General features: G+C 37.3%; 1 protein-coding gene across 1 annotated transcript in view; it reads right to left on the bottom strand.

Annotated features, from left to right (window-relative positions):
* Nucleotides 1–21,672, bottom strand: part of BPTF (bromodomain PHD finger transcription factor) — a 134,178-nt gene that overhangs the window by 27,774 nt on the left and 84,732 nt on the right. The window contains exons 13-21 of the mRNA XM_065896814.1: nucleotides 18,795–21,108; nucleotides 14,458–14,582; nucleotides 13,338–13,466; nucleotides 11,411–11,561; nucleotides 10,562–10,604; nucleotides 6,000–6,246; nucleotides 5,118–5,269; nucleotides 4,116–4,224; nucleotides 100–317 (exon numbers count right to left, since the gene is read on the bottom strand). Coding sequence (XP_065752886.1) covers nucleotides 100–317; nucleotides 4,116–4,224; nucleotides 5,118–5,269; nucleotides 6,000–6,246; nucleotides 10,562–10,604; nucleotides 11,411–11,561; nucleotides 13,338–13,466; nucleotides 14,458–14,582; nucleotides 18,795–21,108 — 3,488 coding nt within the window. The remainder of the gene's footprint in view (nucleotides 1–99; nucleotides 318–4,115; nucleotides 4,225–5,117; nucleotides 5,270–5,999; nucleotides 6,247–10,561; nucleotides 10,605–11,410; nucleotides 11,562–13,337; nucleotides 13,467–14,457; nucleotides 14,583–18,794; nucleotides 21,109–21,672) is intronic.

Genomic DNA, 21,672 nt, shown 5'->3' with positions numbered 1-21,672 from the left:
AGATTTTTAAACGTCCAAAGATTAAGTATGTGTTTTAAAGCTTACAGCAAGAGTAAGTAAGATCACTCGTAAAGTTAAAATGGAAGTCACATTACTTACGTGGCCCTGTGTTAACTGGGTGAGTTGAGCCATGGTAAGCTTCACCTGTCCTTGCTGGGGGCGAGGGGGCTGTGAGGTTGAAGGCTGTAGACTTGCAGTGGGTGCTCCTGAAGTTAGTCCTTTCTGTGCAGGTGTTGAGGCAACTGTACTAGGGGCAGAGATCGCAGTGGACACAGGCTGCCCTCTGATGATCTGCGTCACGACCTGCTGAGGAGTACCTATGCAAAGAGCAAAACATTAGAATGCTTCTATGCCCTAAGCAATACTCTGAGTTGAAATGTCGTTTAACGCTTCAGATGAATGTATTCTTCTCAATTTTCAAAAAGACTTACGGGATGCTGACATACTGATGCATTCAGCCATATATCCACATCCAAAGGACCCACCTGGTTGTCAGTGAGCCTGTTTCCACACAGCTCACTAACAACCACTCTCCCATTCCTGCTCTCTGCAGTAGTCAAAAAATAAATAAAATAAAAAAAATAATAATGCTCTTCCTATGAATCTAAAGCCAAAATGACAATAGGGAAGATGGAAGAGCCTATGTAAAATGTGCCATTAGGCTGCCTTTCCTTAGGAATATAAATGAAAAGATAATAATTTATGTGATTTTTAAACAAAACATATAGAATCTGGAATATTCTGGGACAATTATATGTATAAATGAGTTTTTCTTACAGCTATCTGCTACTTAGTTGGAAGGAACCAAGAGGGCAAGAACCCCTGTATCCTCAATACTAGAGCAAGGTGCTCAAGTGCTTCCATAGTTAGTTGAATAAACATCTATAGAATGAATGAAGTTTAACTGAAATGGCTCCATAGTCTTCTAAAAACTTCTGTTTCTCATTTAACCTGATGAAACTAGAAGAAAAAGCAGGTGGTAATTATTTGGCAGCTAATTTTACACTTATAAAATCTGAATTCATTATTAATTAGTAAATATTATATTTCTGAAATTTTGTATTCACTTCCTGTTTTTCCTCATATGTCTACATATATATTTCTGTGTATATTTTTTAAAATGACCGGTGCTTAATATTATTGCATTATGTATAAAATTAAACCTATTTTGACATTTAGAATACTTTCCCTTTTTCTTTTTTTAAATAATACCCTGGTGAAATCCCTGCTTATAAATTTTTATGTGCTTCTAATTATTTCCTTAGAATATACTCCTCCCAAAATTACTGGATTCATAGCAGGAACATAGTATTAAATTGAATTTAGAAAGGTTATACCCATTCATACTCCCATCACCACTGGGTGCCCATTTCACTGAACCCTTTCCAACCCTATCACTAAAGTATCACATTCCAGCTATCAGAAATAGTATGATAGCATCACAGTGCCTGCATTACTTCAGTTGGTCTACTTTCCTTTGGTATCATGCTCCTAAATTCTGGTGGCTTGTAAATATGCTATAGAAATTGGCAGTGTAAGTTTTTCATCATTACTCTTTCTTCTAAACTTTACTTGGTTATTTTTGTCCACTTATTCTTCAAGATGAATCAAAAAACAGTGCAGTACATATAGACAAGTGCTTGAAGTTGAGAACTTCTGGACTCCAACACTCTGTCCTTGTACTGCAGTTTGAGGAACAGTTAATGAAAAGTTACTTTCGTTTATCACCTTGTATTTTCTTTTTTCCATCTTTATTGGACTATAATTGCTTTTCAATGTGTTAGTTTCTGCTGTACAACAAAGTGAATCGGCTATATGTATACATACATCCTTATATCACCTTGTATTGATACGGTGTCATCATAAACACAGATGGATAAAAGGGCTGGTATTGACTGATTATATGATGGTCATTCAGATGATCCCCAATATGTACATGTTCAATTATGTTTAGATTATCATCAAAATTCAAAAATTAAAACACTTTTTATTACAACCTGGGAGTGTTCAACTTTGGGAAAGGCTAGCGTGATGGTAGGAATAGGGATAAGTTGACCTGCACACACTCAGACACACACTACACACATCCATCCACCCTCGACCTCTCTGACCACAACTCCTAAGACTCTTACTGTCTTCACTGGGCCCCACCAGCCTCACTGGCCACCTTGCTTTTCATACGACACACCAGATACACTCATATGTGAAGCTATATATTCACATATTCAAGTCTAAGTATATTACCATTTATCATCCATAAACTTTTCTTCTTTACATTAGTTTTATCTTTCCTTTTAGTTGGCTGCCTAACTGACAGCTATTTTTAAACATGAATAGATACTGAATTTTACCAATTGTCTCTGTAGCATTAACTGAAATAAGGAATCATACTTTCTTCTCTGGGGTAAATTTTGCTTAGGCATTAGGATATTTCCTTTAAAAAAATACTATGCTATGTTTCATATTAGAATTATGCTAAATTTGTAAAATGAATGGGAAAGAATTTATCTACCCCTTTCCCCTTATGGCCTGCAACTATTTTTTATAAGAAGGAAATTGTTTCCTAACCATTTCAAAGAATTTTACCCATAAAACCATGAGGTCTGGAATTCTTTTTTGTAGGTAACACTATGGCAACTTTCCAAATTTCTTTCCTTGATGTGAGTCATTAAGACTTGAAATTTATAAGCATAGTATATAATTATGCCTTGTTATTCAAACAGATTTAGTTCCTTCTATTTTTATTGCATTCTCATTCCTACTTTTTGTAAACTAGCATTTTGTTCCCCTTTCTCTAGACTTGCAAAAAGAAAATGGTTTAATATTTGCCTTTTCTGTCTTATAATCATTACTTCCTTCTTCCTGTTTTCATTTAAGACTTGTTTTATATATTCTTCTAACTTCTGGTTAAGATTTAATATGGTTTTTTTTTTGTCTGTTTTGTTCACCAATGTGTTTCAACTGCCTAGAGTGGGTGCTCAAAAATATTTGTTGAATGAATGAGTTTGCCTCTCAGTTCAGCTTTGCAGCCTGGCTTAGCTGCTACTTGATAATCTGTTTGTGATGACACATTTGATGTTTCTTTAACATAAAAGCTACTTTTGAGAACATACGTTTTTAAATTCCAAGCAAGTAAGCGTTTTTAGTATAATACCTTAATGTTAATTTCTAGCTTTACTACAAAACATGTAGCCTATACACATTCTACTTTTCGGAATTCATCAAGGTTTTACCTGTGGCTCATTATAAGACCATTTTCATACAAATAGCTTATAAATATTTAAAACTAATGTGTATTCCTAAAGGTACAAAAGTTGATACAGTCTGTTTCTGGTCTACTATGCTTCTGTTAATCGCTCCTTGATCTCAAATAGTTTTTGCTTTATACACTTCAATGACATCTTATTTAAAGATCCAAGATTGCACCTTCACTGCAATCTGTATCTTTAAGCCAAATATAAAGTGACTTTCTTTGTCCTAGTTATTGTTTCTTTAAAATACTGAATTCGACTCTGTTCAATATTAGGATTATGCATGTCTTCCCTCTGCCTATCCCTTCTTTCTTTGTCCTTTATTTCATGTCTTTGACCATCTTTTTATGTTTTACGTTCTCTGGTGATTTGCTTTTAGGAATGTTTCTCATAAATGCACAGTTCGATTTCTTTTTTCACTCAATCTTTACAGGCTTCAACTTTTAATATGGCAGCTTTAACTTATTTACATTAAAAAGGGCAGGCACTGCCTCTGTAATCTTGTTTTATGCTTTCCATTTAAATGCTTCTTAGCCATTTCCTTGATTTTATCTTTTGCCACACAGACTGTTTTCTTTGCTCATTCTCTCTACTCCAATGATCTGAATGTATCTATCTCATTTACTAGAGGTTTTAAGAACATTTTTAACAAGCATACTTGGACCTGCTTTTCTCTTATTGACAATGCCAGAAATGAAACAAAATCTTATGGGTGTATCCCATGATGAATCAGAAATTTAGTATGCTTCGAAATCTTAATTCATATTGGTATTTTCCAGTAGGTAGAGTGCCAAATACAGAATATCATAGATTTCCTAGACTGACTCTTTAGATGTAAAATGATAATACTGGATGGATGAATACCTGGCTGTACCATCACAGGTGTTCGAATAATTGCCTTTCCTAGTGTTGACTGTTGGAGTGGTGTTCTAATCACCGTCATACCAGGGCGGATCTGAGGCCCTGTGATTACCTACAAATAACACAAAGGACAATGAATTAAAATGTTTTTAAAAGACTAAAGCATGATGGACTTAGAACAGATATCTTAAAACTTTCCATATTGATAAACATGTCTACAGAAATTACAGAAGCTCTTGGACATTACATATTAAATTATATTAAGCATCAGAATAAAGATAGAACTTTGAGGGGAAAAAAGTAATATAAATGAGATCGCAAGAAATTCCTTGTCACTGATACCAAGAATAGCCTACAGACTAAAAGGAAGGATACAAGACCCAAGAAAGCTCTGCTCTATAACCACCACAGTTGCTCACAGGAAAATGATGAGTCCTATTTTCCCTGAGCTCCAATCCTTATCTGTAACCTGGAGAACACAGGGGCAAGATCAGAGACCAGAAGTTCTTTCCTAATTTAAAGGAGAGACTACACAGCATATTATTTTCAGTGTTAGGTTTAGAACATTCTCAAGTCTGCAAAACATTAAACTTTTTCCATAATACGAGTGCCAAGGAAATGATGTATCTAATATGTGTGCATATCAGCTGATAGACTAGTTAATGCTGTGGATTATGTTTTCACTCTACTTCTTAGCTGCATAGCACGTCGTTTTCCTGGGTGATCCAGTATTGCCCATTGTTTTCAATAAAGACATTTTCTTTGTAAAATCCTGGAAAGCAATTCTTATGATTCATAAACTATACGAATGTGCTATTAACTAAATGTTAAAAATTAACAGTTCACTTGAAATGTAAGTAACAGATTTTTTAAAAAATCAGTACTTTGTCACAGATTAAGTAAAAGGTAAAGAAAAATTAGAAGCTGGATTAATCCTGGAAGAGGCCATTCTAAAAACTTCAACCAATGTGGTTAACACCAAATAAACCTGTAAAGAACTCTTACTTGGGAAGTGCTTGTAGTTCCTCCAGAGCTTGAGGTATTGGGCCTAATCGTGACTGTTGCTGTCCTGGGCTGGAATGAAGTAAAGGTTTGCTGACTTGTACCTGTACTGGATGGAATGATACCCAGGACTTTCTGCTGTACTTGAACAACGCCTTGAAAAAAAGATGAAGAAGTAATTGATAACTGCCCCTTTCATAAAACATCAGGCATTGCTTGGTTCCTGAGGAGAAACCAGGTGTGGCGGGGGTTTATAGTGGGCTACATAAAATGTGAGATCCGAAGACTGAAATCAGTGAAAAGGAAATGAAAAATAATGGCAACAGTATGATCTGGCAAATGTGAATTAAAACTCTTCACATTTCCCTTACCTCCTTGCGTTGCTGGCACATTTACAGCGACAATCTTGCTGTTTGCAGGAAGTGGCAGTTTGGTAATTACTTTTCCTGCCATAGTGACTGGATTGCCTGTAATTTGGAACGTCTGACCTGTGCTGGCAATGGTTGTAGCAGATGTGGCAGCTGTGCTGGTGGCTAATGGGGTATAAGACATTTAATAAGCTTCAGATTTAAAATAACCAGCAACGTAGTGACTTCTAGGAAGGCACCAATGCATGAAATGTGGCTCATTTTTAAGAAAACATTCCTCTCCACTCAAAGTAAGTGAACCATGTAAATGCTGAAAGTGAAATAATGTAAGAGAGGAGTTTTGCTAATGTAATATTATGAATATTATCTGTAACAAACCTACTGTTACAGTTTGTTTGCTCAATCAGCTGCAGAAGAAAAATACTTTTCTAAAGAAACATTTCATTTCAGTAGGTAAAGGACTGAAATTTCTTTTTCTTGAATGAAAGCAATCTTTTATTTAATCACAGTTGTGTACCTGAATTTGACTGGCCTTGCTTAACCCAGGTAGCAAAGGTCTGATGAAAGTTCTTGTTCTGCTGGAATGTTACTGTAGCTGGAGATCCAACTTTAGTAGTTAGTACCATTTTAGTGCCAGTTGTAACTGAGCCACTTATGGGGGCCACCATAACTTTCTGTGCTGGAGAGATGGTACTAGTTGTACTGTTTGTTGGGGAAGTAGTGGAAGCTGCAATTACTGTAGGCTTCTGCTGTTCCAATCGTTTCTAGAAAAGTCAGGGAGAGAAATCATGAACCAAAATTGTTCCAAATAAAAACACCATTCTGCATGAAGTCCAGCCACAATTCCTCTCAATCTAAGAAAGTGCACCAAATTTCTAAAATATTTAACTTCTGAAAATATGCCCGTACAAATTTACACTTGAATTTAATTTCTCGAGGGAGGCAACATTTTTATGACTGTAAATCACATATACTTTATTAAAAGCAGTAAGTTTTTGGTAACATAAATTTGAAATGATCAAGTTTTTCCAGTCTGTGCAAAGGTCCAAGCTTTCAGACTGAAAGTGCAAGAGACGTGGGTGATCTTACTGGAGACAGGGATACCTTGCGATTCAGCTGTGGGGTTTAGAACAGACAGACAGCAAATGATGGGACCTGTCATGTTAATTTACCCAATCATAAAGAACATGTCAATATTTAAGTAGCACTATTCAAGTTGGCAAACCTGCAATCAAACAAGCTGAAAATAATAAATAATTTTACTAGATTTATATTTTTCAGTTCAAATATCTTTACAGAAAAATCCTTTAGACTATTGTATACAGAACGGTATAATCGGATCTTTCAGACTATAGTGTTATTAAAGACGATTTGCGTTTCTTTACCCAGAGATTGCTGCCTTTTCCTGACAGCTTATTGACATGACAGTTTAAGTTTACACATGTAAACACTACAACTTGATCTTTCTGAATTATGGTTTCCTCAGTGTATATGCCCAGTAGTGGGATTGCTGGGTCGTATGGTAGTTCTATTTTTACTTTTTTAAGGAACCTCCATACTGTTCTCCATAGTGACTGTACCAATTCACATTCCCACCAGCAGTGCAAGAGTGTTCCCTTTTCTCCACACCCTCTCCAGCATTTATTGTTTCTAGATTTTTTGATGATGGCCATTCTGACTGGTGTGAGGTGATACCTCATTGTCATTTTGGTTTGCATTTCTCTAATGATTAGTGATGTTGAGCATCCTTTCATGTGTTTGTTGGCCATCTGTATATCTTCTTTGGAGAAATGTCTATTTAGGTCTTCTGCCCATTTTTGGATTGGGTTGTTTATTTTTTTGATATTGAGCTGCATGAGCTGCTTGTATATTTTGGAGATTAATCCTTTGTCAGTTGCTTCGTTTGCAACTATTTTCTCCCATTCTGAGGGTTGTCTTTTCGCCTTGTTTATGGTTTCCTTTGCTGTGCAAAAGCTTTTAAGTTTCATTAGGTCCCATTTGTTTATTTTTGCTTTTATTTCCATTTCTCTAGGAGGTGGGTCAAAAAGGATCTTGCTGTGATTTATGTCACAGGGTGTTCTGCCTGTGTTTTCCTCTAAGAGTTTTATAGTGTCTAGCTTTACATTTAGGTCTTTAATCCATTTTGAGTTTATTTTTGTGTATGGTGTTATGGAGTGTTCTGATTTCATTCTTTTACATGTAGCTGTCCAGTTTTCCTGGTTCTGAAGAACCTAGGGTAAGGACAGGAATAAAGATGCAGACATAGAGAATGGACCTGAGGACACGGGGAGGGGGAAGGGTAAGCTGGGACGAAGTGAGAGAGTGGCATGCACATATATATATACTACCAAATGTAATAGAGACAGCTAGTGGGAAGCAGCCACACAGCACAGGGAGATCAGCTCAGTGCTTTGTGACCATCTAGAGGGGTGTGATAGGGAGGGTGGGAGGGAGATGCAAGAGGGAGGAGATATGGGATATATGTATATGTATAGCTGGTTCACTTTGTTATAAAGCAGAAACTAACACACCATTGTAAAGCAATTATACTCCAATAAAGATGTTAAAACAAACAAACAAACAAACAAACAAAAACCCTACAGATGGCACTGACTACAAACCTGGTGGCAAACCCTTTACCCCTTCATTATCTTATTTAATGCTTGGACCAACCCAATAAAGTTGCTGGTACTGTGATTTAAAGATGAGGAAACTGAGACTTAGAGGGGTTGTAAAACTAGCCCAAGGTCACAGAGCTAGTAAATGCTGGAGCTGAGTTGTGTACGAAGATCAAATTCCAATGCTGAACTATTTCTTGCCATCAAGCACTGCTCACTAAAGACAGCATACCTAGTCTTTTTACTGTTACTTTTGTATATGTCCTCTATGCCTTAAAATAATGTGAGGTATTTTACATAATTTCTCATTCCTCAGAAGAAAATGAGGGCTTCCCTGGTGGCGCAGTGGTTGAGAATCTGCCTGCCAATGCAGGGGACACGGGTTCGAGCCCTGGTCTGGGAAGATCCCACATGCTGCGGAGCAACTAAGCCCATGTGCCACAACTACTGAGCCTGCACTCTAGAGCCCACAAGCCACAACTACTGAAGCCCGTGCGCCTAGAGCCCGTGCTCCGCAACAAGAGAAGCCACCGCAATGAGAAGCCCGCGCACCACAATGAAGAGTAGCCCCCACTAGCCGCAAGTAGAGAAAACCTGCACGCAGCAACAAAGACCCAACGTAGCCAAAAATAAATAAATAAATAAATTTATATTTAAAAAAAAAAAGAAGAAAAGGAGCTTAGTTTTGGATTCTTGGAAATGTCATCCAATTGGATCAGTTAAAAAATAAAGGAGGCAAGAAAAACAAAACAACTAAACACATAGTTATTTTCTGGGGCTATGCCTTCAAAAATTGGAAATGTTGACTATGGGAAATATAGCCAATATTTTGTAATAACTGTAAATGGAGTACAACCTTTAAAAATTGTATAAAAATTTTTAAAAATTACAGGGGGAAAAAAATCACAGGTTTGACATGTCCACAAAATCTGCTGGGTTTGTACACATGTTCAAAACGGCAAGTTTGTCATTAAACTCTAGCTGTCATTATTTCTCAATTTTTGCATGGAAAAAAAAGTTTCGATCATCTTCATTGCTAAATTTGGAAAACATATTAAAATGAAGATTGACTTGTTTTGAGAAAGATATTTTAAATAATTTTTTTTTTTTTTGGTACGCGGGCCTCTCACTGTTGTGGCCTCTCCCACTGCGGAGCACAGGCTCCGGACGTGCAGGCTCACCGGCCATGGCTCACACGCCCAGCCGCTCCGCGACATGTTGGATCTTCCCGGACTGGGGCATGAACCTGTGTCCCCTGCATTGGCAGGCGGACTCTCAACCAGTGCGCCACCAGGGAAGCCCTAAATAAAAATTCTGAAGTAATATATAGATTAAGTATATACTGCTCTGTTCAATTAAGCTATATACAGGTGCATGTCCATCACCTCAGAAACTGACACACATAGGAAAAGCAAAGAATACAATGTTCTTAGGGGACTCAGAGAGGTAATACATCACCAAGTTCAGGTTCTGACTTTCAACTGCCAGAGAAAAGCTCACTATCAAATTAAAGAAATTGACCCCCTGGCCCCCCCAAAAAGTAATACCTTGGGTTACATTGTAGAGATGACAAAACACATCCATAAAATGAAAAACAAAACAACTAGCCAGTCTTTCTATGAGTGGAGAGATAGACATGACAAAATCCAGAAGTGCTGTTATCTCAAACTTTGATCTAAGTGAAGATGACCTATAGTAAACCACTGTAAAATATACAAGAACTTGAAAAAATATTTTATAAAATATGAGGAAAAAGGTAAAACATGAGGAAGTGAGTCTGATTTATTTATGTAATATGTAATTTTAAGTAAGTTATGTGTAACTAAGTTAATGATACCTATTTTATCTATTTCTATTTTATCAATATCCTGAAAGTTTATATATTCAAGTTTGGCTAAAAACTTTCATAGTATCTTCTTATTAGAAGGAAGGGGTAATTATCTTTTATTTGGGTCCCTAAATAGTCAGGCACATATGATACATCACAGTATGGAAATACTAAGAGACCACAGTAGCCTGATGACCACCAATTACAACAAACTTACACTTTTAGTAGAACTCACTTTTTCATAGACTACAGAGATTTTATGGATTGGAATTTTACAGGAAAAAATTATCTTTAGAAACTACCCTTTGAATTATAAATATAATAAATAAGAAAAATTATACTTCAAACATTGTTCTTCAAATGTGTACACTTTTTGCAAAACCAAGCTTGGTATATCCACAGAGCTATTTTCAAGTACTGAAATTAAGATATATATGAGATACACGTAAAAATAAAACCACACGAATATAAAATTACTGGGCTTTTAGTGTGCACGAATTTGGCTAAAAATGTCAATTCGCTGCCAGGTGGGACTGGTACCAACTCCCCCACCTGCTGGGCAGCCAATCGCTGCTGTTTGAGATGAGCCTCCATTTGGGCCTTGAAGTCCTCTGCCTTCTTCTGTTCACTAACCTTAGCCTGTTGCTCAACTGCTTGTGCCTTTTCTTTCTCCACTCTGCAGGGAAAGAAAGGAGGAATTTATCAGAAACTACAGGCATACCTCATAGATATTGTGGGTTTGGTTCCAGATCACTGCAATCAGGCAAATGTCGCAATAAAGTGAGGCACATGATTTTTCTGATTTCCCAGTGCATATAAAAGTGATGTTTACACTATACTGTAGTCTACTAAGTGTGCAATAACATCATGTCTAAAAAAAAAAGTACATACCTTAATTTAAAAAATACTTTACTGCTAAAAAATGCTAATAATCATCTGAGCTTTCAGTGAGTCGTAGTAGTAACATCAAAGACCACTGATCATAGATCATAACAAATATAATAATAATGAAAAGTTTTGAAATACTGAGAGAATTATCAAAATGTGACACAGAGACACAAAGTAAGCAATTGCTGTTGGGGAAATGGTGCCTACAGACTTTCTCAATGCAGAGTTGCCACAAGTCTTCAGCTTGTAAAAACCGCAGTATTTGCGAAGCGCAATAAAATGAGTATGCCCGTATCCTACTAGGCAGCTGGCATCTAATATTAAGTGAAATCTGGTTAAGTTCCACATCATACAAAAAGTATAAAATTATTTAAATTGAAAAATAAAACATTTAAATTAAGGTAATTCAAAATTGACAAGTAGATAATAACTCATAAAAATTAGAAAGAGGACATTAATAAACGATACACAGCTGGAGAATCAAAAGGTGGAGCAAAATCAGGACATATCGAATAAACTATTAAAGAGGTAATTCTTTAATTCTGAAGTGACAAAAATCTTCAGCATCTGATCACATATAAACCATTTCCTTACCTCTCAGCAAACGCCCTGATCTCCCATAATTCCAACTCTTCCTCTGCTACCCAGGTTTCAATAATAACAGGGCCAGTTTGCTTGGGCGTTTCTGGTCTCTTTGGCCGCAATGCACTCGATCGAAGGCCTTTCCTCTGAGGCGTAGGTGTTTCTTTGGAAAAGAAATCACAGTATTTTAAGCAATATAGCTTCTAAATTATAGTACTTCTGGCATCTTCTCTTATATCATGAAAAGCAGGGATTGGCAAACATTTTCTTAAAGGGCCAGATGGTAAATACTTTAGACTATGCAGGCCAGATGGTCTCTACTACAACTCCTCAACTCTGTATCATAAAAGGAGCCAAAGACAATACATAAGTCAGAAAGTGTGGCTGTGTTCCAATCAAACTTTATTAACAAAAGCAGATGGTGGGTCAAAGCTCATGGTTTGCTGGCCCCTGATATAAAAGCCCTATTAGCCTTTCCACAGCCTGTTCCCTCTGCCTGGAACACTACTCCTAGCCTCCTTCCCCCTCATTTGACTGGTGCCTAATTCATCCTTCAGACCGCAATGTGGATACAACCTTCTTCAAGAAGCGTAGCGTGTTCCTCCCAGCTGGGCTGGGTGTCCTTGAAATGTACAACTCTGGCGATCTGTATTTCCCTATCAGGGCACCGAGAAGAGGGACTGGAGACTTACTAATGTAAAGGAGGGATCGGAAACTATTAAGAATAGATATAATCTCCAGTGATAAGATTCTAAAAATAAAAAGTAGGGACAGACAAGCATTGAACCTTCCCATATGTTCAGGGAAGAGGGAAGCAGTAGAATCACAGGCAAGCAACAGAAGGAAACTGAAACAGCAGCAGGACCTGGATTGTATGAAGTGATACAAGAAAAGAAAAGTGATTCAAGGAGACAGCAGTGGTTTGCATCAACGGCTGTGGAGTCAAGACTGACGACTGGTCAGGAACGCCTTCTTCCATCTGTGTGTCTTTGCCTATCAACTGAGCTGTCTATTCCTGTTCCAGGACATTGTTTTAATTATACTAATATTTCATCATCTATTAGGACAGCTACCCCCTTATTGTTACTCTTTTCAAAAAAGCCATTCTCATTTATTCTCCAAGATGAGCTTTTGAGTTGATTCAATCAAGATTCAAAAAATTAAATTTATCCATTTGGGGACAATTAACTTCTATAAAATAGTAAGCTTCTATTTATAGACAGCATCTTCTTTTTACACGTTTCTTCATAGTTGTTCCCCCAAGTATTTTTACTACACAGGTAAAATAAAATTATTTATTTTTGTCTAATGATATAACTTGAATCTGGACACCTTGCTGGACTCTTCTTAGTGTTAATAATTTTGATTCTCAAGTATAGAATTATTATACCTTTTCTTTGCTTCCTTTAAGAATAGGGGCTGGATTCCATTGTTCTATGTATTTGTCACCTAAGGCCTATCATGTAGGTGTCTATAAATGTTTCCTGAGTAACTCTTTATGCCTCTTAGGTTACTTCTACCCTGAGCACTGAAGTATTACACAATAGCTTGAACCCTTGAGTCAACAAATCTTCACTGACCACTTATGTGTCAGATTCTACAGCAGGTTCCAGGACTACAACCAGACAGACTCAAAGGCTTGAGTCTTGGAGCTGACGGTCTGGTGTCAACCACTGCTCCATATCTTTAATTACTGATAAAAGAGGTATTCGTACCCTTCCTCTGCCTGGTACCATGACTGTAGGCATCACTGTGTGTCTAGTGGAATTTTGCTATGTTTACTGATTAAATATCATTTTAAAAACAGAATAGTTTGTGATGAAAAAGTATTTTTTTCAAAAGATGATTAAAGAGTTAAAGAAACAATTACAATCAAACTTCAATTCATAAAAGATATGGCTAACAGGTAAATAATAAAAGAATTCTTTCTACTCCTTACCTTTTGGTGCTTCTGGAACTCCAATGGGGCAGATGATTTTCCTGATACAATATTCAGATCGAATGCCATAAGGACCAACATCTCGCCTCTTAATTATTTCTGTTGTTGTGATTTCAGTTTCAGATGTTTCTATGGTGATTTAATTCACATAGTATTAATAACCACCCCAAATATTCAGAGAATAAAAAGGTACAACATCTGGTACTTTAAAAAAGAGACTAGGGGCTTCCGTGGTGGTGCAGTGGTTGAGAGTCCGCCTGCCGATGCAGGGGATATGGGTTCATGCCCCGGTCTGGGAGGATCCCACGTGCCGCAGAGTGGCTGGGCCCGTGAGCCATGGCCGCTGAACCTGTGCGTCCGGAGCCTGTGCTCCGCAACAGGAGAGGCCCGCGTACCGCAAAAAAAAAAAAAAAAAGACTAAACCTTTGGAAACATTTGCTTAATGAACAGCTGCAGGACCATCACTAGATTGCAACAATACTGAGTTTCTTCGTCACTGAAAATTTCTCAACTGAGCAAAATGCTGTTTGGGCACAGCTTAGTTCCTGGTGGCAAAATTCGGTCAAAATAATAAAAACCCTAGGAGAGCAGCAGCAAGCACAGGGTTCCAGATGTCCCAATTTAAATGATTTATACTGTGCGGTAAGAAATATCTTTTAAAAATTCACACTGGTTCACACATTAGTGACTACCCTTATAATGTGAAACGCCCCTGCCCGGCCCCCAGGATTTTATGGCATGTGTTGCTAAACTTGACCAAAGCCTTGTTTTTAAAATACTAGCACTATATTTTAATAAATAACAGGGCTTCCCTGGTGGCGTAGTGGTTGAGAGTCTGCCTGCCGATGCAGGGGACACGGGTTCGTGCCCCGGACCAGGAAGATCCCACATGCCGTGGAGCAGCTGGGCCCGTGAGCCATGGCCGCTGAGCCTGCGCGTCCAGAGCCTGTGCTCTGCGACAGGAGAGGCCACAACAGTGAGAGGCCCGCATACCACAAATAAATAAATAAATAAATAAATAAATAAATAAATAAATAAATAACAGACATGCTTAAAATGAAGTGAACTGTCAAGAGATTTTTCTCTTTTAAACTTAAATTCGAAAATAAAAAACCGCTACCTGTCCGTGTAGTCCCTCCTCCTGGAGGAGCCTTGGCTGCCATGTCATCCCATCTCAGACTTGCCCACAGTAACCGCAACATAAGACTCACTCCAGCTAAGGACTTCACAGTCTGAAGTCTATACCTGAAAGAAAAACCCAAGAAAAACGATGTATGTATACACACACACACATACACACACACACACACACACACACACACACACACACACACTCTCTCTCTCTCTCTCTCTCTCTCTCTACTAAACTGAAGGATTGTTTTTTGTCCTCATTGTGACTTCAATATTTATCATATGGCTTTATAAGCACTTTGGTTATTATATGTCCCTTAATAAAAGAATTTTTTGTTCCCAGGCATGACATGCATCTAACAATTCACAAAGGGGCTGTAGTTACCTCAAATGCCATATAAATATGTAAAACAAAGCATGTTTCATTGTAAGACTGATATAGCAACAATTTACAAAGATTTTATAAATTTAGCCTAATTCTAAAATATGTGTTAGAAAAATTATGAATGAGAGCATATATGGAGAAATAAATAATTGTGTGACAATGTGATAAGTGATCTGAAGAAGAATAAAATCTTAACTGATTTTTGCTGAAACAAACTGAAGATGTTTCAATTTTCTCAAAAAGCAAAACAAAAAGACCTCACAAATCCAATAAGACCTTTCCAGATGGACAGAAATTTTGTACTGAAATGGTGGTTCTGCAAAACATGAACTACTGGATGATGAGTGCTGCTAATACTAGCGTTACTTTAACAACATTCGTGTAGTTTTAGAATCCTATGATACAATGAATAATAAAAAAGGACATTACTATGTTAGTTACTAGTCAGGAGACAAAGGAATCTCTGTGTTCGGGTTTTTTCTAAACACTGTATACAAAGTTATTGAACATTTTAGATATTCTTTTAAAAATAATATTAAAAACACATTTCAGAATGAATTTACAACTGCAATGAACATCATGTCTTAAAATGGAGTTAACCATAGAACATTTTAAAGCAGCCCTAGGCTGTCAATTCTCTATTAGTGGTTTTGTATAATTAAATATTTTATTGACGTTTCCACATACTTAAATGAATATACTGATTGATTGTACTGTAGGGAAAGCCTATGAAACGAAATAATTTCCTCCTCTAATAGAGGTATACAAGGTAAGTCTTAGACAATTTATATTTGAAAAGCAATGCTTTCTATTCTTAACGTTAAGTTAGAAAAGCAAACAACGTGAGAAAGAGAAAGCTCTAGCCAAAAAGTTGCTGCAACTTCTTAATTTCCCCTCTCCAGCTGTGACACCATTATTTTCTTTGTTGGGCTATCACCCTGTGAATCCTCTGACCTGGACAGAGGGTTCTTAAATTAGAGGGCAAATGTTAATCCGTGCAAGGATGTCCTGAGAGGGGGAAAGTGTCTGTCACTTTCAGATCACACCCTAAAGAAATGCCTAGGGAACTTTGGACTCATGGGAGAAAACAAATGAATATTTATTTGGAAAGAGAGTTGTTTCTCATTCTCTCTCTTCTTCCTCCAATCATTCTCAACAAACAACAACTTGAAAGCTTCTCTATTTTACAATGGAAACAACACCAGGTGGGGAACACATCTCATGCATTAGAGCGTGTCCATTCATTTATTCATTCAAAAAATACTTGAGTTTCTTCCATGTGTTAAACTAAGTGAAAGGAGCTGGGGACACAGAAGTGAATTATAATGTCTTCCTGCATCCTGAGGAGCTGTAACAGAGGAAAGCACAAGGGAGTGGTACCTGATTGGGCCCAGGGATGGGGATGAGAGCTTTGCTGGAGCCTCAGAGGACAAGGGTGAGGGGGCGGCTGACCAAAGGCAAGGGGGCACACATGCGCTGAGGAGGAAGGTGTACAAAAGCACACACTTCTTCCCGAAAACCACATCCGGTGTACTCTGGCTGGAGGGAAGGGGTGTGAAGGTGCAGCGAGAGATGAAGCTGGCATGAGAGAAGAAGGCAGAAGCCAAAATGTGCTGCACTGAATGGAAGGATTAAAGAGCGTCAGCGGCCGTCTATACGGAGATCTCTGCAATGCAGCCAGCTCTGCATGGGTTATAAAGGGGAGTACTTCTCATAGACGTGGTGGACAGGTGACAAACGCTTTCCCCTTCCCAGCCCTGTGGTGGTTAACACATCCGCTTTAAATGCCTGCTCAGCTCAGTCAGAACATTCACAGGATAGAGCTGCATTTTAGGAGGATCCTTCTGACAGCACCATGGAGAAAACTACTGGTTCAAAGTGATCATGAAACACAGAATCAGGGCCTGGGGAAAAGGGAGTAAGGGAATGGACAGTGTGGAGGGAAAAAGAGGCCCTAATGAGTCAATGAGACAAGTTTCACTTTTTCAATACTGCTCAGCCTTAATGTTAAATTTTATAAAGACCAAACATGCGCCTTTGGCATTCTTAGCACCTACTCTAAGCATCAGATGTATTTTATTCAAGTGTGAGTAGAAAAATGCATTCTAAAGTCAAGAATAATTTACATTTTTACCCATGCCTCCGTTAGATAGAAGGGATTATGTTTCTCTCAACCTCAGCAAATTAAGACTTTAGCATATATCTGAAGGCAGTATCTGTTTAAAACATACAGGAAGGTACTTCCTTCCATTAAAAAATGAGAAATTAACTAAACAGATAAAAACTGTGCCCCCAGTGCATATTAAAACACAACAATACAAGGTTTCTGAAACCCAGCCGTGCAGAAAAGGGCCCTGGGCAACACGTGAACAGAACTGGTTCAGAGAAAAGTGCTTCGCAGTCAAGCCTACCTTCCATTTACAGAATAGAAAAGAGCAGAAAGGTCGGCCTCCACAACTGCCAGGTCACTTTAATTAAAGTATTTGTACATAGTAACTTTTCCAGTGGGAAAGAAGTTACCTGCAGGACAGTCAAGGATACATTTTGGGACCGCTCTCAATGAAGAAAGCAGAAAAGTGCAGAGTAATCCTACAAATCCATGAACTGTAATGAAGAGTTCCTTGATTCCCTGCAGGATTCTGCAAATCCTTCATTGCAGGCCCTGCAGAGAAATTGTACTTTTCAGCTGTCTCTATTGAATGTGTAATGGAGTGATGATATTTTAATTCAAATCAAAAGATGAGTTATTAAAAACTTGGTCAAACCAACTATGACTGGTCATATTAATTAATTCCTTTATAGAGAGTACTCATTTACAGTCTTTTTTTTTTAATACTAGCTAATTGTAATATAAAGAAAACAAGAAAAGTACGATTTCAACTTAAAGGAACCATACTAAAGACACACAGAAATGAAGCCTAAAGTGAAATGGAGTCTGCTCAGGAACCTGCTGACATCATGAACTTGAGGATCCTAGCGAAATCTCACTGCAAACAAGACCGTTCCTAGTTTCTGAGTGAGCATGTCCCACAGAACTCTTATGTTTTCAATGTTCATGTTCCATCCTTTTCAATTTTAAGGGTGAAAAGATAAAAAGACAAGGACATGGAAAAGCACAAAGCAAGGACAAATACGTGAAATGTGATATAGAAGATAAAGTACTGGACTGGGATTTAGGAAAACCAGGCACTATTCCTCACTCAGTCCCTCTGGGACCAGAGGCAAATTATTATGCATCTAAAAAAGATACGAATTTCTAAGATCCTTTCCCAACTTAAAACTACATGATCTTACAACTGCCAACTCTACGTACTTATAATTTATCCCCAAAGCTTAATGCCCAGAAACTTTTAAATTAAGACTATTTCTGGGTTTAAAGAAACTCCCTAAGGAATCTCAGACTACCTTTTCTCACATAAATAACAGAGAACTCCAAAACAAATGCCTATCATGCAAACAAATTACATCAAGATTTCCTACATTATGATGAACCTTGTGTGATTTACAGGCATGTTTCCTATGTCTTATGTTTTTATGAATTACCTAACAGAAATAAAATACAAACATTCCAGAAAGTTGGTGATTATCCAATTCTGTGATTATCTCACTCCCAAAGCAAACACATGGCAATAACTTGGGAGGTTAGACCACGGAAACAACTATGTTTGACACACTTCTTTTGTCTTGTGAAAAGTGAAGCTGAATTTCATTCTAAAGGATTCCCTTACATTTTCAGTCTTTAAACATTTTTCCCTAAGTAAACTTTAGTACCCACCAGCTGGCCGAGTTAAAACCTCTCTGTATCTTATTTCCATTACTAACTTTGCCCATTAAATATATATTTCCCTGTCTTATTTCTGTTATCTCATAAATGAGATATTTTTATTAGATAATTCTTTAAAAACTTTCTCCCTCCCCCAAATGCATTTTAAAGTACATACCTCCAAGTGATACCAAAGGTTGGTCTAGGAGAAGGATATGGCCATATATCCAAGGCAGGTTTTGCATTATAATTAAAATAAGGGACTTCTCGGATTCCTCCTTTTCTGGCCAATTTTTTTAGGTCATCATTGGGCAAAACAAATATGCTCTTCTTGCTGCTCTTGGTGATGAACTTTCTGTACGATGGCAGAGCTGTACCTGAACGAGTCTTCTTGGGTCTTGAAAACTTCATGAGTTTCACTTTGTCTCTTGTGGAATATTCTTTGCTCACGGTCATAGATGTTACCAGAGTGCCTCCTGCGGTGGTCAGTGAGTCTGTCACTGTCGTGGTGACCACAGTTTTGCTCTGCTCCTTCACAGAGATTATGTCCACACTGCTGCCTGTGGAGGGCGTGGAAAGCTTTGTTACCGTTGTAGTGGTCGTTGTGACAGTGGACTTGGCACAATTTTCTGTGGAAGAGACCACAGTCTGCTTATCAACTTTTGCTACCTTAATTACGGTTTTTGATTCTGTGGCTACTGTGGACGTCATGGTGGTGACTTCTGTGATGACTGTTTTTCTTTTAGATTCTCCATTGACATTTTCATCTTTGTTGGTGGGCGGGCCATTTTCATCAATAAAATCATTACTGAAGTTAGAGTCCTCTCCAGAAGTAACAGGAGACGAAATAATTTTCTTAACTTCGCAGGTTTCAATTTCCATGTCTTCTTCCTGACTGGCTGAACTGCTGCTTTCTGGACAAGATGGTAGAGGCGTGGTAGGTTGGGTACCCTCAGACTGTTTGGTTGATGGCAGGGTCTCTAGGCGATCTTGGTAGTCGCCTTCAGTATCCGAAGACCTCAGTAAACATGATTTTGTTTCCAAGTTGTTTTTTTCATTAAAATCTTCCATGATGACATCACCATTCATGAATGGCTTTACAGCAGATTCTTTAACAGTCAAAGACTTAATATCATTTTCAGGAATTATTTTATTTATATTATTAACCTTTGGTTCAATGTCACAACTTCCTACTTTACTCTCAGAAATGTCTTTCAAGCATTCACCTTTCAAATATACTTTAGGTTTATTATCTTTTCCATTTATTTGAAAGGTACTTGCTTTCTGTCCTTTCTTTTCAGACTCTCGGTTTTCATTATTCTTTTTGTCAGTGACACTTTTCAGATTGATTTGATCGATACATTTATTAAGTGGTCTCTCCTTTAATTTCTGATCTTGACTTGTTTTTTTACCATTTGCTTCATTTACCTTAGCCTGCAGCCTGTCGCCACAGTTTCCAGTGGTCTTATCTGAAACAAACTCATGTTTCAACGGTTCTAAGCCTTCACTACCTTGTTCTTGAGTTATTAACTGTTCAGAAATACTTTCATTGCTATTCTGAACAATCATATCTTCTTCACTGCTGTCTTGAATAGACATAGTATCAGAACTATTTTCCAAAGTGCTATTATATTCAGAATCACATCCCAATTTTCCTTCAAAGTCTATTGCTTTTGACAGAGATGGGATATCTCTATCATCAGTACTTTTAGGTACTGATGGAAGTAAAGGGCTCTGGGAAGGAGACACAATGGTGTCATTATCTTCCTGTATGAGTGGTTTTTTGTTCTTATAGATCAAAGTACCAATTTCATCTGCACTGGCTAGTTTAGCGTCATCAATGAGAAAATCACTTCCTTTTGTTTTAATCTTACTGGGCTCCTGGCCTTTACTGGCAGGGTCAGAGAGACTCTCATTTACGTCATTTCGAACAGAATTTTGTTTCTGACAGTTTGTCTCTGCGCTCTGAATGGAGGCATCATCTGGCATTTGATCTTTTGAATAAAGTTTGTTTGTTGTATGATCAGGATCACTGATTCCAAGAATTGAGGAATCATTTTGTGAACATCCCCGAATCAAGTCTTCAGATTTATCGTTACTTGCATTAGAGCTCTGTTCTTGTGTAAGCAAGTCACTTTGACACCCTTCTTTTACTTTTGTTATTACTGGTGATTCAGACAGACTTTTCGAAGAACTTGTGCAGGTCTTTCCTATACCCTTAATTCCACCCTCCAATTTCATTTTCTCGTGGCGTTGTTTTTCTTCCAGTGTAAACTGTTTAATTCTCCTTTCAAGAAGTCCATCTAGTTTGGATGATTTGATTTTCTTTTTATAACTAGTCCTTAGATGAAAACCCTCACTGACATTGACCACATCTACTTGAGAACTTTCCTGACAATTTATATGTGACTCTGTTTTCACATCATCATCTATTTCCATCGGTTCTTCCTTAAAGGATTTATCATTGTCAGAGTCTAAAACTTCTTTTACATCTGTGAAACAAAGACATTTATATAAATGTAATTTTTAGCCTGAAATGTGGAATCCATGATAATATTTTCACTTTAAAAAATACCAGTTTTTATGATTTTTACTCAAAACCTTAACTATAAGTAGCTATATATTTAAAAGTTCCTGATATGATTAAAATAGGTCAATGGACAGGGCTAAACTTTATAAAAGGTTAAAAAACACATACATTCCAAATATTTAAATATTCTGATTCCTAGTATCTAAAAATGATGGAATGCCACAAGGAAAAATAACTTAGTATGTGATAGCTATTGCATATACCAGTACCTTCACATAAGATTTTGTACAGAGTATTTTATGGTTATTTTATGGTTATAAAACATATTAAGCCTCATGCATTATCTAACTTAGTTTTTAAAAAAACAACTTTTCACAAAAGTCAATGTAAGTTCCTCAAAAGGCTGAACATAGAGTTATCTCTTGATCCAGCAATTTCACCCCTACGTATTTACCCAAGAGAAATGAAAACATATGTCCATATAAAAACTTGTACATGAATGTTCATATTTCCATTATTCTTAATA

This window comes from Phocoena phocoena, chromosome 19 (genome assembly GCF_963924675.1).
Source record: "Phocoena phocoena chromosome 19, mPhoPho1.1, whole genome shotgun sequence".
NCBI lineage: Eukaryota > Metazoa > Chordata > Mammalia > Artiodactyla > Phocoenidae > Phocoena > Phocoena phocoena.
The sequence above is the reverse complement of the archived record's forward strand: the minus strand, read 5'-3'. Positions and strand labels throughout refer to the sequence as shown.